This window comes from Strigops habroptila, chromosome Z (assembly GCF_004027225.2).
Source record: "Strigops habroptila isolate Jane chromosome Z, bStrHab1.2.pri, whole genome shotgun sequence".
Lineage (NCBI taxonomy): Eukaryota > Metazoa > Chordata > Aves > Psittaciformes > Psittacidae > Strigops > Strigops habroptila.
Genome location: NC_044302.2, coordinates 83,142,146 through 83,160,409, shown reverse-complemented (window position 1 = coordinate 83,160,409; position 18,264 = coordinate 83,142,146). Strand labels below are relative to the sequence as shown.

Below are 18,264 nucleotides of genomic sequence, written 5' to 3'. Positions count from 1 at the left end.
AAGAATGTGGTCTGATGGGGATTAGTTTAAACAGTGTTACAGCAACAGGATATATCAGCAAACTGTACTGCACACTGCAACCAAATTTAGCCTGCCTGCAAGAGGAGGGCATTAGCAGCCTAAATGAACATGCTGGCTTCCAGTTCGTCTTCTGAATATCCCTACCACTGCTCTGTTCCTCGTCCTTTCTATGCCCCTATCCTGGAGAACATAGATTTGGGGGGCAAATTAAAAAATAATTATTTTTTTCTAATTTAATTCTAGGGCCGTGAAAAAATTAAAGCATGTCCTCAGAACTGATTTACAATGTGACTCAATCTTCAGCTACAAAAAGGTTTAACAGCGAATTCTGTATGCACTATAGAAGAGAATTAAGGCAATCACTTTTAAGTACATCCACTATCTGTACTCATTTGCAGATCACCTTCACCACCACCTATTTATTTGCTCAGAAACAGAGGTTATGCAAGACATGGTATGTATGCACATGCATAATACATACATAGTTTTTGTTAGAAACCTGCATCATAGCTAAAATTTAAAGACTGTTTAGACGTATTCTCACGTCCTTCTCTGGGAAAGATCTCAGCCCATTACTTTCGACTCCCAGCTTTCCTGTGTGTTAATCGAGAAATAACATGGTATGTTTATGCCTTTCCATCTGCAACTGTTCCGTGTCTCATAGCAGCAGCATGCTAATTAAGCAATTTACATCCCTGGAATGAGAAAAGCTGCTTGGTTTACATGAAGATTACAGAACATTGCTCCATGTAATACCTCTGCTTTCTCCATTTTAATAAGCATGAAAAAAGTGCAGTGCGTTGTTTGCTATATGCATTTTTTTGCTCTAATCAATACCTCTCTCCACTTTCAGGAGAAGGAACCTGAACTGTTGCCTTGCACAACATTGAAAATACTTTGTTATGGAACTAGTGGCAATATTTCAGTTTCAAAAACATGAAAGAAAGTTTTGAACTGCATTCAGGAAGACTTCAATTTTTTTTTTTCTTTACTTTTTAAACAAAAGCTGGACCCAGCGGTTACCCAGATTTGAAATTCAATCCAGATTTTTCAGTTGTAGCCCAAAACGACAATAAAATTCCATCACAAAGGGACACACATCTAGCATTTGTAAAATCCAGTTTGGAGCAGATCATATAATATGAAGAAGACAGAAAGCACTCATATCTATGTCTCAATAGAAGAACAGAAACAAGCCAACAAAACCTCAACTGTAGATGTTTTAAGACAGAAAGACTGGATCTGCACCTTAAATGAGAACTCAATAAGCTCTGGAGTAAAAGTGAATCGAAGGGTTCAAGAAATGAAATGACATGTTGACCCTTCTCCTTTTCACTCAACATAAGGTACGAAACAAGGTAAGAAAATGCAAAGTCATTAGAGAACCTCAACAAGGAGGGAAGCCCACTTAGGTGCTTGGGGCCAGGGTTCAAGTTTTGCCCAAGGCTGAATAATATGAAGAACTGCCAAGTTTTCCTTTCAGGCTTAGAAAGTAATTGTTGTACAGACAAAGGAGAGAGAAACCCTAAAATATGTTAGAATCCACTAATTAATCTTTAACGCTGAAGTACAGATGAAAACGTCTAGAGACTAGAGGCATAGAACTCGGGCATCTTGTGACTAGAAAGGTTTCTCAGAGAAATACAGCTGGAAGAGCAAACATGGCAGGGGATAAGCAATTCAACAGCTTTATTTGACACTGCTGTTGGACAGGCCTAACAGGAAAAGTGCTCTCTCTAATATGTTACTCAGGTGCAAAGATGAACTAATTGGACATGTAAGCAACAGCTTTGGTTGCATAAAACGCTGTGATTTCAGGGACAATGTCTTAAGAGCACAGATATTCCATCCATCCCCTACGGGAAAAAAAGAAGTAAGAATAACAAGAGGCCATCTTGATTCAGTGAGCAGCATCTGACTGAGTTTAGATACAAATAAAACTATGAGAAGTACACTGCCTACCACGGGCAAGTACTGAAGCGTCACCCAAGCGTGCAGAGGAGGAACTGGGAAGGCCAAGGCTGGAGCTAGTGAGGAATACAAAGGGCAATGTGAAGGGGTTCAACTGGTAGGTCAGCAGCAAAACAGAGACAAGGATAAATGGGCCCACCACCAGACTAGGTTAGCTATGCTGTGACAAAGGGAATAGAAAATCTGAAGGTGCTTGATACCTTCTCTGTTTCAGATTTTGAAGTCTTTTTCCAACAAGACCTTTTCAGCCTCCCAGATCTTCATGCCTAGTAGTAAAGTTTAGAGGAGAGAGGTACTATCTAGTCAAAGAAGATCTAACCATGCTTACTTAAAGCTGGACTTGCAAGTCCATGAGACTGGATGGCAGTCCAGTGTAACCAGTAGAGAGATGCCATGATGAGGCCATTTGGATATCTTTAAGAAGCCATGCTAGGGAGGCAGGGGCCCAATGATTAGAAAAAGGGCAAAAAAGACTGAAGGAATTGATTCTCCTAACAGGCACTGGAATCTCCACCCCCAGAGTTTTTTAAGAATCAGGATCTACAGGGCTGTGTCAAAACTCTACAGTTACTTCCCCTTTAAACTGGAGGATGGACTAGATGACCTCCAGAGGTTCCCTCCTGTATATACATAAAGGCTTCCTAACCATCCAGCCACATATCAGAAGTGTTTAAGCCATTCTTGCTAGACATTGTAACAAGGTCTCCACAGTCTTCAAGATGATGTAAACATTAACAATACTGGGTGAGGGAAAGGAATCAACTCAATAGTAAGAAAAGGTTTGATGAAAATTTCAGAAAATAAAGATTCAGAATTTTATAAGATATCTCTAAGGTATAATCAAAAGAGCAGAAGACATTTGCTTTTAGGAAGCCAGCATGTTTATGTCCTGAAAAGTTCCAGTAAGTTTTCTGGTGACATTTTAAGAAGGTTTTTTTAAAAATAGTTTCTACCATCATCTGCAGGTAACAATCATCCTGAAATCCAGTATTAAAATACAGATTTATGTTAATGCCAAAACTACAAAGAATAACTTCATAACCCAATTGCCAGCTATCTGAAATGATTCTTTAACTTGTATCTAATAAATTCATTGGTCCCAATTAGTTTCTGCTTCAGAGACTTTTGTGACCACTATGGCACAACCAGCAAATCAGGTACACTGAACATGTGAGAAGAGGAACACATTAATTACAAGCCTTTTGCTTTCAGAGGTTGTATGTTCAACACAGCATTGGCAATAGATCTATTTCACATTCCTTACCAAGTACTAATCTACAAACCTACTTTTCTCCTACATCATTACTGCAGGAAGTGATTCTAAAACCAGGAAACTTAAGGAAGTATGCTTTAAAGTTTTGAAGTTTTAGGGTGGCATTCTTTGCACCAGCAGTAACTAGAATTTGTTTATTTCCACCTTAGCATATTGTTGTCCCTGCGAAATTATTCAGCAGAGACAGAGTAAAAATACTGCATACTTCATGCTGCAATGTTTAATATTTTGTGTATAAAGTGTAAGTTTAAATAGTATCAGATTCCATATACCTGACCTTTATACAAGGTATTTAATGCGCTGCTTGTGCTGCCAAGTTTATAACATGATGTATATATATCTGAAAATGACAGCACAATCCTAAATTAAGTTCTAAAAATACTGTAAGCTGTATATAGCACCTGCTGCATTGTTTGGGAATTTTAAAAGACTCGTTCAAAAGCTCTTGCAAATAAACACAACTCTTCAATATCAAAGCTTGGTTTCTGGGGGTTCTTTATTGTTGTTTTGGGGGAGGTTTTGTTCAAGTTTGGATGGTTTTTGTTGGGGAGGGGAAAGGAGGCTTAGGGGGTTTTGGGTTTTTCTTTTTTACCTGCTTGTAGAAAGAATTTCATAAAACTGGAGAGAAAAGCCTAGTGCCGTTACTAAGTTAACACCCCTCCCCCAAAAAAAAAAAAAAATTGACAATCTTTATTTAAGCCACATTTACTGTCTTTGAGATTGGATTTTACAAGCAATAAGAAATAGCCATTATTTGCCTAAGATGACAGTCCAAGTTTACAGACACGGTTAAGACTGACCTTTTCCAGGTTCAGGCTGGCCTGATCAAGCATGTGTCCTGGGTTCCAGATCCTGCTACCTAAGGATTACCAATGTGTGTCTACACAAAGGTGATCAAGGTAGAATTAGCAACTCCTGACTGCCAAAATGAGTAAAGAGCAACCAATTAACATCACCACACAATATATTAAGACATCTAACCATGTAGTCAGAAGGCACCCCATCACCATATTGAAGTCCTGAAGTATTTTTCCAGACCAATCAACTGTTAGGATACACTAACAACAAAGACTTTTTTTGTGTGTTGAAGACTTATCCCACAATTCATATATTAGAGGAAAATATAAACTCTTATGTTCTATTTTGTTATGCTTCTAGACATTCAAGCTTCACTGTTTACAAACCTCATTTCAGACAGGCAACCAGCAACTACAGCAAAGTACATTCAGCTGAGGAACAGTAAAATATTAATTCACAGCTCCTACTGCTGAATATCTGTGGTTTCTGTTAACTCTTTTGGGTGCAAGAATGCTAACAAACAGGATGCACAAACAATCTGCAAAGAACTGGCTAGAGCAGACAGGTTTGGGAAGTGTGCCTTAGCTACCACTAAGGAATGGAGAAGTCATCATCTGTCCTTTAGGTGTCCTCTCTGCCTACTCCTCTTTGTGGAATCTAGGTATCTTGCCAACCCACTTAAAGCCAGTTAAAGGCAAGCAGCAGCAAGCCAAAAGAAAAGTACAATTGAACAAGAATAGGAGCTGCAAAAGCCAAAGAGATCAGAGATTAGTAGAGACTGCTCACTAATCACTGCCATGTGATCAGGGATGTAGCCTAGGACACTTATGTATTTTATTGTGCCTTACTCATTACCTTTATAGGTGCCAAAGAAAGTACCTTAATGGCAACCCAGTAGCACTGAGCATTGGTATACTAGAAGTGACATGCTAATTGCCAGCACCAGTGACAGGAGGACCTCTTGGCTTCGATCTCCATTCATAGACACTTAAGACTTGTGCTTGTATATCAAACTTATTTTTCTAAAACACTAAAACATGCCACTGTCTCCTAGTAAAGAAACTACATGATATAAATTCTGTACCCTTCTGCCCAGTGCAATTACAATTTTAAAATATGTATCTTACTCAACTGTGTTCTGTGCTTTAAGGAGAACTGCTTTTTTGATACTCGAAAGAAAAGTCACCTTCACAGGTCAGGCACCTTTTTACTGAGTTACTACTCTCAGTATTTATTTAAATGGAATATTACAACGCTCTACACAAAACTAGTTGACATCAGACCTGGCAACACCTTCATAAACGCTTGAGAATGCAGTTCTGTGTAAGTCATTCACCCTCAGAAAACTGCCATGAAGTAGCTTATACCAAGCTTCCATGGCTAACTTAAAATGAAATGCCAAATGCTGCCTGTTTTACAAAGAGACACAGAAGAAAAATAGACAGTTTCTAACACTAATAGTTCATTTAACTTGCATTTTTTAATGTAACTAGTGATTTTCATGTATATTTTAGAGATTTGTAAGTGCTACATACTTTCAAGTAATATATGCATTGTTCAACAAATACGAACGAGATTTACTAAGCACACAACAGTGCTTATGATCCTCAACTTAGTTTAACCACCAGTAATACTGAAAGTGCAAGCACACTATAAACATTGTCAAGGAGAATCTAAGATATTTAAACTTGAAGAGGACTCTGTTTTCAGCATAAGACAGAGCAAACAAGATACTTAAGTCAACAAGAACTAGCTTATTAAGCTCGGGTAAGAATGTAAAATCTTACTGAAACTAACCAAAACCGTAAGCACTTTATTAATTTAGATGACCAAGCTTAAGTCCATTGTTTTATACACATGATAAAGCATATATGTGTTTTAGCATATATTTTAATACTACTGTTACTGATGAACAATAAAGACTAATTATTATCTTTCCCCTATGTCCTTATGTTATTATACAGTACACAAAGTGTTGCAAACATCAGATTTGCTTAAAACAGTACTGGAACAAAATATGCTATGATTCTGGCCCCAAACACTCTAAGCCTCTAACCATAACTTACAGGATTCTAGCCATTACAATCAACTCAAATTTTATTCTTGTCCCTCTTTACAGCTGAAAAGCATTTTGAGAGTCATTTAAAAGTTTAACTAAAGATTCAAATCTATGCCCAAGTAGAATTTTAACACCAGATTTCATGGTGAAAGCCACACAAGTCTGTTTCACAAAGCACCTGAGCATGTGCAATTTTGTTTAAAGACTGATTCTATTTGGAACTTAAGTATCTTTTCACTATCTATATAGTAGCAGAATAGTAAAAAAAACATTTTTGGTGATTTGAAGCAAAAGAAGTCAAAACATTTTACACCTGTCACAATGTAATGTACAACAAAATCTGCATTTCCCGCCTCTGGTACTGTAAGTTATTATTTATCTTCTTTTAAATTCTAAGAACTAGTTTCTGGCAATTACTTCTGCTAACTCACTACACTAAAATTTGCAAAGCTGACATGATACAAAGACAATTTGCTATCTTGTGGGTGATTGATAGCATCTCCCTTATTTCAATTATCAAGGTGTTCTACTGCAAGTCAGATCTTTGAAAAGGCAGTAACATTTTAAAGTCTGACAGATATGCTGATGAGAAATTCTTTGTTTTCCACATTTCATAAATATCCTCCTTTGTTTACTCTGCATTTTTCCAAACTGCAGTTGACAGTCATATAGAAAGTGACCATTACAAGTTTTAAGAAGTACATAACTTATTTCCTGAAACAGAGATAAAAGTTATACCTTCGAATACGTAAATAAGCCTTATAAGCAGTTATAGGTATCAGTAACAAAAAAAAAAAAAAGAAAAAAAAAAGCTGCACATGAAGCACATAATCTCTCACACTAATCTTACTGTTTTAATCAGAGAAAAAACTCCAATTTCTCTATTTACTACCTGCATGAATTTCTTCTCATTGAAAAATTATCTGCTATACTACCAACCTATCATTATGCACTTGGCTCCTCTACTACCAATAGCCATGCAAAATACAAACTGCTCCTGGCATCTTTGCATAGGTGTTGTGTATGACTTGGAGCAGGACCTGGTCCTCCACCAAATAAATATGCAAGACTTTTGTGTGGCTGCTGAGGAATACTGTACCTGCTACTGAGAGATCCATAGGGGGTACACACGCTAGAGGAGCTAATGAGCACAGGGGACAGTAAGCAAAACCTACACATACAAATTTAAAACACACAGAGAAAAGGTCTAAGAGGTTATATAGATCTTCTGCAAAAAGAATGGAAAGGAGCTTCTCTAAAGCTAGGATTCCAGGGAGCTTAAGCAACTTTAATAGCAGAAATTACTCTGAACATACTTTAACATTTCAGATAGCATTCAAACACTGATGTTTGTAACAGTGGCAAAACTCTAATGTGTCAGACACTTCATTTTGTTTCACCATTATCTTGTTACAATTGAACTAGCAGGTATCTATTTAAGGCGTAAAATGCCTAATAATGAGAAAACTGAGTAGAGTGATTCTCTGTAGTCCTCCATATTTTTATATGGGTAAAAACTGGATGTATTTGCTTTCATTTAACTCTGAACTGTTTTCCTTGCCATTTCACATGAAATTTTGAAGGCAGATTTCAAATTCTTGTCTTCATTGGGATGCAAAGACATTTTAGAAACAAACAGAAGCTAATCAAAACTGAGTATCATCCACGATTTGGGGGGGGGGGGGGGGGGGAGGCAGAAATAAATACAGAATGATTTATGCATTCTTCTGTACATTAATAAAACAAGATTCCACAAAGTAGAAAGAAATCTACTCAGAGTTCAAAATTCATTAAAGAAATTTATTCCAGAAGCAGAAAAAATGCAGTAGCGATACCAAAGTCATCATCTCAAGTCAAGAAACAGGCCTTACAACCAAGTATACAAGGTTAGTCAGACTCACCTTCCCTCGTTAATTTTTGCTTTGTCCCCTTGACACGAGAAATTCTCAATGTAACCTAGACTGCAGTTGATCCGTGCCCAGTCGGGCTGGCACACAGCAAGGAAGTGAGGACGCAGTCTACCTATGGAGTACTTGGCAATGTCTGTCAACGACTGGCTAGCAGCTGCTCCAAAAATGAAGGTCCCAATGGCTTTGTAAATAGTGGCTATGTAGTTATTTCTGACAAATGAGTTTGAGTGCAAATGATTACAAAAGACAGAGAGTGTCTCTCCTAGGATTATCTGAAAGAGAAATAAGGATGACAGTTAAAAAGATAGATAATAGCTTAAAAGGAAAGTTATTACTCTGTTATTAATACTCAGACATGTTGTTTCAGAAATTAATTTTTAATAAAAACATTAAGCTGCAAATTTACATTTTCCAAGAGTCAGCAATAATCATGCCCAAACTTTAAACATTTATGTAGAATTAAAAAAAAAAAATTTACCTTATCCTCCTTTATGTTGAACTTAATGACATTAATTTTCTGAACACTTATGAAAACAAAGCCTTCTCAGAGTACCGTTTATCCTAATTACAATAAGTTAGGCATGCCCCAATTAGAAATATTGTGTCCAGTACAACATTTTATTCTACATTGAATTTTCTTAAACTAAACTTCTGCCAAGCAAAATTTTTGTATTTCATCTTAAAGTTGTTAGGTTTTCTGTGATGCCAGAGACTATTCTGAAGGGTCTTCATTTCCAGATGTAAAAGGCCACTTATTTTAACAAAGAAAATTCCTGTTCCTTGGGAAGATTAAATCCTATCGGGAGAAAAGTAATAAGAGCAGGGAAAGACAGGCATTATTGAGGTCTTTCCAAGGATTTTTCACCCTGCATGTCCAAGGTATGCCCACCAAGTGTTGACAGGAATGCAAATTTAATTTTGTTTTCCTGCAACTCTGTCTTTTGCAGAAACTAAGTTTTTCCTCAACCAAAGTACAAACCCAAAGTCACCCCAGACAGGTTGGACGCTGAACCAGATGGTCCCATTTGGTACAGAAAGGCTCGACTCACATGGATGATGAGATGGGTGGGGGACTGTATGCATGTATGTGAAGTGACTTTTAAAAATGCTGTGAAGATTAAATGATGGTTCCATCAGCCACTTAAGAGTCACAAGTCAGGGATCCCAGCAAAGCAGAGCTTTGGTGAATTAAGCTGTTATTAAACACTCTGACACCTGGGCAGACAAAGTAGCTGTCAGCAGCTTTGCACATTAAGACAAACAGGCAATCCCATCAGATGCATGACACTGAAGTGTTACACCCTGCACCACACCAAAACATGGACTGAAGCAGAGAAACACCAGAACATGGACTAAAGCTGAGAAAGTTTTCAGTAAAGTAGATGTTGGCAAGCTGTCATAGAGAATATACTTATCCCAGAGAGTAACCTCTTAATGAAAACAGCTGAACAGAAATATCACACTATGACTGGTAAATAATGAATCCCTTTTCAAGAACACTGCTACAGAACATGCAAGAAGGTCACTTATCTCAGTTGAGATGACTAAAAATTAAGTGATCTCAATGCAGCTACTTCACTGGACACAGATATCAGAGTATTTATCTTCAATAATCTGACTGAGCATTGAGTAAAGGACATCAACATTTACTTTTACCATCTGACTTCAAAGCAATCTTGACAGAAAAGCCTGATTTCACAACTGAAAGGTGGTAAATGTTAGCTCAATGTTCATAAAGGTTCATATGGATACTGGATAAATTCAAAGGAAATACACCCACTGAAAGTTACTATATTCACTTAAGCCTCTTCTGACTAGGGAAGTCTCCAAACTGCAAATGGCTGGTAGCAAAATACTGAGGACAAAGCATCAATGTTCACTTGCTTTTGTGTTCTTCCTCAATCATCTCTTTTAACTGCTGCTAGAAATGAGGTAACAAGCTAGATGGACTTCAGCTGTGACCAAGTACTGCTGCTCTTAGGTAATACTGACTACTAATGATAGTAGCAGTTTAAAAAAATTAGTCATATCTTAAAAAGCAGGGTCTTCTAGTATGACTTGTCAGTTAATAGAACAGACAAAACAACAGAAAAAAGTTTTAATCTGCTCCAGAAGTGTTTCCTTAGGCTTTTGAAACAGTTTTTCTAAGAAAAGGAAACCTAGGTAGAGTCACAGCCTCACATTTCTACAGTTATGAAACAAAAATTCCACACAAGAACAAATATAAGCTACAAGCTGGCCTTTATGTTGAAACCTAGATAAAAAAAATCCATGCAATCCTTACACAAGAAACAGTTAGAATGCCATAATTTTAACCCGATCTTAACCCATTATCCCAGAGAAACAGCTGGCCAATACTGAGGTTTACATTTAGCTGCTCCTTTTCCAGCTTTGATTCCTAAAATATACTTGGATAAATATTTACACACCTAAAAATCTTATTTGGCATAAAAGTTTTAACTCTGCTCAAAATGTAGCTCTGATGAGCTTGGATGTCACCCAACACAGAGCTGTGAGTGGAATCTGGAGCATTTTAGTATATCTGGACAGTGATCTTGAAGATGCCTTTGAAGGGCCACTGTTGGAACTAACATGCAGTCCCATGAGACTTAGGACACAAAGTGGTTAAATGGTGAAGTCCAGTTCTCCCCTCTGCCCATGCCCACCACTTTTTGCCCCAGCACTGGTACTGTGTACTTCCAGGAGCTATTTTGCTCAACCTAGCTCAAAGCAGCTTAAGGAATTTCAGACAAGCCACCAAAGGTGGCAAAGACAGTGGGACCACACCTTTTCTCCATAGTAAGCTATTAAGGTAGCTCAGCTGATAGCATGTAACCACATCTTAATCACATCTTAAGGACACAGAGTCACTATATGCGTAAGCCAGTTCAACTGAGCTAGGAGCTGTGGTCAACAAGGGAGATCCCAAACTGGCTGTTGGAGAGCCAATCTCTCCAGCTCACTGATCTGGATGCGAAGGGGAGGGAAGGAAAACAGTGCCCCATTTCCAACCAAGTTAGGTGCAGTATGAAAGTGAGCCCTAGCATTAATTCAAACACAAGCGGACCCAGTGTTTTATCATGACCTTCAGCAAAATACCCACTGAAAAACTCCCTGAATACTTATTCTATTCTAGTTATGCTTTTGGTAAATTGTGGCTGGAAGCTATAATATTTTGCTATTAAAGAACTTTTTACCTGTTGTTACACTTTCACACAGAGAAGTATTTCCAGTGACTGTGGAAGAGAAAAATGCTAACTTAATACTATCATTCAAGCTCATACTCTGAAAGTAGTAGCTCCCAAAACAAAAAAGCTTGAGACAGTAATTTAAAATACATTAGTGCTATTCTTAACTGATATGGTAAGGGAGGAAAAGCTTTTACCTCTCAGGCTATAGAATTAAGCCACCCAAGTTCTAAGGTATTCTTTTTCTGTTCTATAATTGTAGTTGTTTGACCTTGAAGACTGAAGAAAATCTTCTGGTTATTCTTGTCAGAACACCATTTCTACTGCTTTAGCAGCTTGTTTAAGGACATTAAAATCAAGAAATGCTATAAAATACAGTTTTAGAAGTCTGTATTAACAGATTGCCCCTCCTCCCTCTTCCCAACCCCCATTGAAATTAAATGCAATGAAGAAAAGTTCAACTTACAACAATTATACTGAAAGGAATAAGTATTCCTGCTAACAATTTATAAGAAATGGTGTCCTCTTTGTATGGATACCGGATGGATTCATCACTACAGAAAACTCCTCTCTGGAAGGGTATACGTCTTGAACTGAGAATTGCAAAAGGCAAGCCAGCTAGCAAAAAGGAATAAAAAATACATTACAAAAGCAACACAAACTCTAGCAACGATTATACCCCCACATTTCCAAAGAGAAGTGCATAAAGAGCAATGGGCATGCAGCAAGTTAGAAGGTTATGCACTTCCTTTGGCCAGTGACTACTGCCTTGTCTTTGTAGCTCCCAGGAAGGATTGTTGAATGAAAGAGAGCAGGACAGGGTTCCTCTGACCTTGGCATTTGTGGCACAAAGTATTGAAGCATGCTGAAACTATGATGGAGTAAACGGTTCACAGACAATCCCCCGTTTGCTCAATCTGCTGCTACTAACACAAGTATCTATATTCCTTCATATTCCCGTGAGCAGCAGTTGCCCCTTTATACCTTCTCTGGACAACTTTACAATCAGAAGAGCTTAAATCTCATTTTTTGAAAGCAGAAAAGGAGTGCTTCTCAGGGAGCGCAAGTGCAGAGGGAGTTTTCAGGAAGACATGGAAAAAAGGAAGAGTTACACATGCATTCAATCCCCTCACTTCACATACACTGGATAGCTCCCTGGAACAACATGGTCACTGCACAAGCCCTACAACCTCAGGGCATGGGGATTTTATTCCCCTCTCTTCCACAAAACAGGAAGCCTTTGGCTTATCCTAAATACAACAGGACATAAGATTAAGGCACACAATGCTCTGTGCTACTGTGCCTCAAAAGACCTGCAACACTAACCAAAACAGTCATTTGAACACCCAGCTCAAAAGAGACTACAGACTAACAGAATCACATTTTAAATCTTGGATACTCTATCCTTGACACATATACAGTATCTGCACAATCTGTTTTCTGATGTGAAATTCAACTATTTCTGATGAGAAATTCAACTATTTCTGATGAATACCTCAGAAAGAAATATCTGTGCAGAAAAATGAAGTGGGGGACTAACAGGAATGTTCAACTAAACAGTCTTTTTTAACTTAGGCATATCCAGCCCGCTGACATTGAAGTGCTTAAAAGCCCTTGAATTTGTGCTCAAAATCCAGCAGTACTGCACATAAAATGCATACCCATGTGGAGACAGATGACAAAAATCATATGGGGAAGACACTCATAATCTACCAGTATGGGATCAGAAGGATGAAAACCAGCCACCTTCCTTCCTGCCAGAGAAAGATGTCGCTGCAGTCACAGTTCTCTTCTCAGGACCTCGGTGTCAAGGCCTAGCCCACTTCTTCCTTTCCATGTACACAGCTAGCCCCAAGTAAGTGTGTACAAACAAAAGTAAACACAGAAAGGAGAAAAAGAAAGGGGGGGATAAATAAAAAGAAAATACAAGATACCAACCAAGCAATAAGAGAAGTGTTATGGAAGAGAAGAGAAACACTAAGTTACACAGTCAGGATTTACAAGAATTGAAAAAACGAAAAGACCTAGGGTCCTTTTCAACCATCTTCCCCCTTTAACCTCTACTCCTTAAATCCTCTAAACTAATCCTGACTCCTGGGCCCATCACAAATGAGACATACTGTGGTTTCACCAATAATTTACTATTGATTTTTTAATTCACACCATAAAGTGACTTCTTAAATGAATACTTCAGCTGAAAAACAGACACAGAAGAACAAACAAACTAAGGTGAAAATTTTCTTGAAGTAACCTATGATGAATGACACACAGCTTTGTTCCATGACCAAGCAGTTAACTGTCTTATGCCTATCATAGTGCTCATGTATTCCAGGTAAGGCTGTCACAAAGAATCAAGTATCTACTGTACTGTTACAGTAATAAAGTAGAATAGCATGCAAAAAAAAAAAAAAGGCAGGAAAAAAATCCACTGTCACTGTGAAGAGAAGTTGTTTCCAGTTCTGTGCCAGCAGGACTACACTAGCTCTGGAAGCTGTCCAAGCACACCAACAAAAGCAGAAGGACAGCAGGATGGGCTAAGAGCCAAGCCAGAGCCTCGCCAAAACAGTGAACCATTCAGACACCAGCCAGCACAGAGCTCTGGAGCCAGACTGTGCTGTACAGTGCAAAAACACAGCCCTTCCTACCAGAAAGGGAAAAAAGAAATCACTCTCCCTTTCTCCTAGTAGTAAGCATACCAGGGTTTATGAAAAACACTGCAGCCCAGACCTCGTTTCTGCCCTCCCCTCATGTTGGTATTGTTACAGCATGTCATGATACATCACCAGTTGTTTAGAAGCAGTGTGCAGTCATGGCGATGGAAGATGACCTGTCAGAATAATAATGCCATGGTGTGTTTCCAACACCATTTATTCTACAATATATGTACGGAATGAAAACTTCATCCTTTGCCCTGCACACATACTAACACCACATTCAAGACCGTATGTTTGAGAAAAATTTATTTTTTAGATCTCCAGAACTGGAGAATGAGGCTTGCACAAATAACAGTCTCTCAATTTTTTACATATTTACTTCTTTAGGCAGTTTTAAGCATCAAGGTAAACCAGGTGCTCACAAAATTAAGTTCAGCCTAGAAAAACCTTATCACAGCTTCAGCACACTGCCACAAATACTTGCAATCAAAGGTAGACGGCGTCACTGACATCACATCACCAGCTCTGCATCATCCTTTTAAAGACCTGCTCTATGAATAAAGGTGTCACAGTGGCTTCCTCCTCATTTCCTCCTACCCACCCCTGAATGTTTCAGCTTTTCAAGGTGGGAGATGAAATTTTCAGACTGGTGGGGTTATTCAGGTGGTGTGAGGGGCTTTTTTTCTTTATGTCATTAGCTGCTGCTAAATCAGAAATAGAAAGCAATGGCTTGAAATGTGTGCTCACTCTTCATCGATATTGAGATTATGATGTAATTAGTCTGTAACTGAGTGCAGCATCTTCCTGTATCAAGATCATGCAAACAAAATACCGAACAACTCGAGGTTTATTTTTGTTTTGCTTTTCAAGCAAGTGAGAACCACCTAAAATAAAGTTATTAAAATGCCTTCTCTTTTGTAATTTCTTTCCATCTCTTTTAACCTATTTGAAGCCAATCCCGCTTTGCTAATTAAGAAAGAAAACTTTACAAACAGTTTCCTGAAGACATAACCAGCAAAATTCAGGTAAGACAGTATGAGTCTTACAATGTTCTAGGTAACTGAAGGTAATTGCTCCTGGTTGGGAGGAGCAATTAACTGGAAGAGCTATGCACCGAAATACAGTACTGCTGAAGAAGCTTACATAGCAAGCTTCATGAAGTTGTTCTTCAGTTTCCCCCAACTGCGTAACAGATTTAAAAAGTAATTCCAGCAGTCATTTGTCTAATTGCTGTCCCCAGCACATTTCAGTGCTGAAAGGAAACATGCTCCCTGAAAGCATGAGATAAAGATTTAAATTAAAAAACAGATTACAGTAAAATTGATCAGATTGACTTAACACTGTTAAGCTGAAAACGAAAGTCACAGAACTACAACATTTGTAATTTACTTTTTGCTCAATCCAAGGCAGTTATTAGCCTGAAAAAACAGTACTGGCTTTTGATGTCTTTTGGTTAAAGTACTCTCCAACGTCAATACCTACTCCCTCAGAACATACTCCATAAGCAGGTTTAAATTTACTTCTTTTAAACACACATGAATTGGCTTCACTATTAAATGGTGGGAGGTAGGACAGAAGTAGAAGGTAAACCAGATGGGCAGCAACTCCTACTGTTTCTGGCATGTAAAGCCATTAAGAAAACTACTTCCAGTATATAGGGGTTTTGTTCTATTTTAAATGAATCAGCAAAGCCTGTTTTTTTAGGGTTTTTTTAAACAAACAACAAAAAAAAACAACCAACCATCAGAAACACCCTAATGTAATGTAAAATCCCACCCCCCAAAAAAAAAAAAAATCTAAAATAAAACCCAGATATTTCAAATATATAGCTTAAGTACTATTTGCAGTGCAAGTCTCCCTCAAAGACAATGCAGAGACAGGGGAAAAGCCTAACAGTTCGGTTTTTTATGAGTACAAGCAGGACAAACAACCAGAACTGGCAGTAAGCAATGAAAGGGAAAAGCCCCTTACCAGAGCAAGTACAACAGATGGGTTTCCCTATAGTTGTGATAGACATGTTACTTTTTCACCTTGAGAGATATCTTCATTTCATAAGACAGGAATAAGTTTTTGCATCACAGTAGCAATTTCATGAGCATGAAACATCAGGAGGACTGGGTATCACTGAAGACACCAAATGGTATTTGTCTTCAGAATGGTACAATTATTGTTAGTGTCAAGGTCTTTAACCTCCCAGATACAACTGAAGAACAAATTTTAATAGTACTATAGGAGGTGGTACACTTTGTCAGAAGATTTATCCACATAAAAGTCCACAGTATTTTCTCAAAAAAAAGTAACAAAGATTCAACAGCAGATCACTGGGAAAAGCAATACTGCCACTCATCTGTCACAGTCACGTGTTGCCATAGAAAATTAAAAGAAAGGTCCTGCTTTTTCCCCCCAAACATGCTACAGTTTCTAAGGGTAGAGTCTGGCACATTAAAACAGAAAATCAGTAAAAATCAGTTGAGCTTAAGTTTTACATGAAAGTAGAAGAAACTGGGGAGTTTATGTATTCCTTTAAAGTAAGGAGTAAAGATGGCAGAGGGTCATTAAAGGCTCTCTACTAAATACTTTCCACATGACAATACCAAAAAGCATCCCTGATGGATAATTAATTTTCCAAGTCAATTGTAACATAGTGAAGAAATTGCCTAAAGGGAAGATGACAACAGGTATGTGAAGAGGAACTATAGGGTTGGGAAGAGGTTACCAGTAGGGTAATCTCAAGAATAAAGCCAACGATCTGGTATTACACAGTTCATATGCCAGCATCATTAATGAATAACTCCTAGATGTACTGCTGACAGAGCTGTCAATTCTTTGATACGGTGGAAAATCAAGGTCAGCCAGTTCTGCCTGCAAAACCACTCTTAAAGACTGAAGCAATAGAACAGATAGATTTGTGTAGTACTGAGTTTGGAGTCATGCAATTGGAGGCTAAACAACTTGGATGAGCTGGAAGTTTGCCAGTTCAAAATATGAGGGGAAAATCACATCTGCTTCCTATGGTTGTTATACATCAATATAATAGAGTGAGCAGTCTTTCCAAAAGCATTAACGCTTTTAGCCACCTGACAAGAATTTCTTCTCAAACAGCACTCAGTCAGAATTCGCAAACATGTTTGAGTTTAAATCATCTGTCTTAAATGCAGACAGAGACAGACTGCTAAGGTACATTCCTTATTATCTCAAAAAGCTAGAAAGGTTGTGTTTTGCACAGTTCAGCAGAATGTAAGGGCTGTAAATCAACTAATTGCATAGGCAGTACATATCAGGGAAAAAAAAGAGTAATGCTGATCCAACAACAACCAAGAAGTAAGGAGCTACAAAGATAGCTAGCAATAAAGATATACATGCTGAAGGAGATATATAGACCTCCAAAACAGTCTTTCAGTCAGAATACAAGAGGTAGAAACACATGTAGTTCAACTGATAAGACTAAATATTTTAAACAATTATGGCACACTCGTCCAAAAGTCTGGCTTATAGAACTTAATGGACTAGATTTCCATAAACATCCTGTACAATAGAGGTCTATTTCTTTCTAAGTTTCTATTCTTTCCACAGAACTAAAAGCTGATCATTACCACTCTGGTGACATGAAATACAAAAATCACATTATATGCCACCCTTGAGTGGTCCTTTCCACTTCCCTCAGGAAGGACATCACTTGACATTCATCCATGCTGTTATTTCATCAGCCAGGTTATTGCCCTCTTTTGTATTTACTGCCAAGTACCCTGCTTTACTGCCTCACTGCACACACTCTCCTCTAGGGCATTTATGACTACACTGAACAGAGAAGACTCCTGGAGAATTCTACTTGGTACCATCCTTCCTTCATTGTGAAAGCCAAGGAGCACATACTCCTACTGTCCACTTGTCACATTACAATGAATTATTTATACATTTGAGGATTCTCCATCTAATCTCATGATTATTTACTTTCTTGATATTTTGGTGAAGTAATCATTTGAATGTACAGATCCAAACACTGAGTTGTTTTTTTTTTTTAATGCTACCTTTAGCCTGAGTATGCCATCCTCCTGAAGGTACCTAAAGGATTGAGAAAAGTACAGCATCAAGTCCATAGACATAGCAAGTCACTGCAAGTAATGTATTTAAAATGAACTGCAAATCACTGGAGCAGTGACTTATACAAGTTCCAAACTATAAGTGGTGCTCCTCAGATCTTTCCTCACACAGTTCCAAACTGAGCAGACCAGAACACCCTTGCTACAGATGGGGCAAAAGTGGGGCCAAAGCTGGATGCAGCAACTGCCATTTCTCAGCCTCTGCCCCCACAGCACTGATCACACAAAGGAATTACTGATCAATTTGACCAAAACACATCACTCTGCACATTAACCCTTCACATAGTATA

General features: G+C 38.1%; 1 protein-coding gene across 4 annotated transcripts in view; it reads right to left on the bottom strand.

Moving 5' to 3' along the window:
* PLPP1 (phospholipid phosphatase 1) overlaps positions 1 to 18,264 on the bottom strand; it is a 64,342-nt gene that overhangs the window by 23,311 nt on the left and 22,767 nt on the right. For 2 of the 4 annotated variants that reach the window (XR_003989282.1, XM_030470986.2), the window contains 2 exons: positions 11,687 to 11,838; positions 8,024 to 8,304 (listed from right to left, as the gene is read on the bottom strand). Coding sequence is in view for 2 of the 4 variants with exons in the window: in XM_030470986.2 (XP_030326846.1) it covers positions 8,024 to 8,304; positions 11,687 to 11,838 (433 nt within the window). In the remaining 2 variants the exon portion in view is untranslated. The remainder of the gene's footprint in view (positions 1 to 8,023; positions 8,305 to 11,686; positions 11,839 to 18,264) is intronic. The other 2 variants (XR_003989283.1, XM_030470984.1) reach the window with 1 other exon arrangement.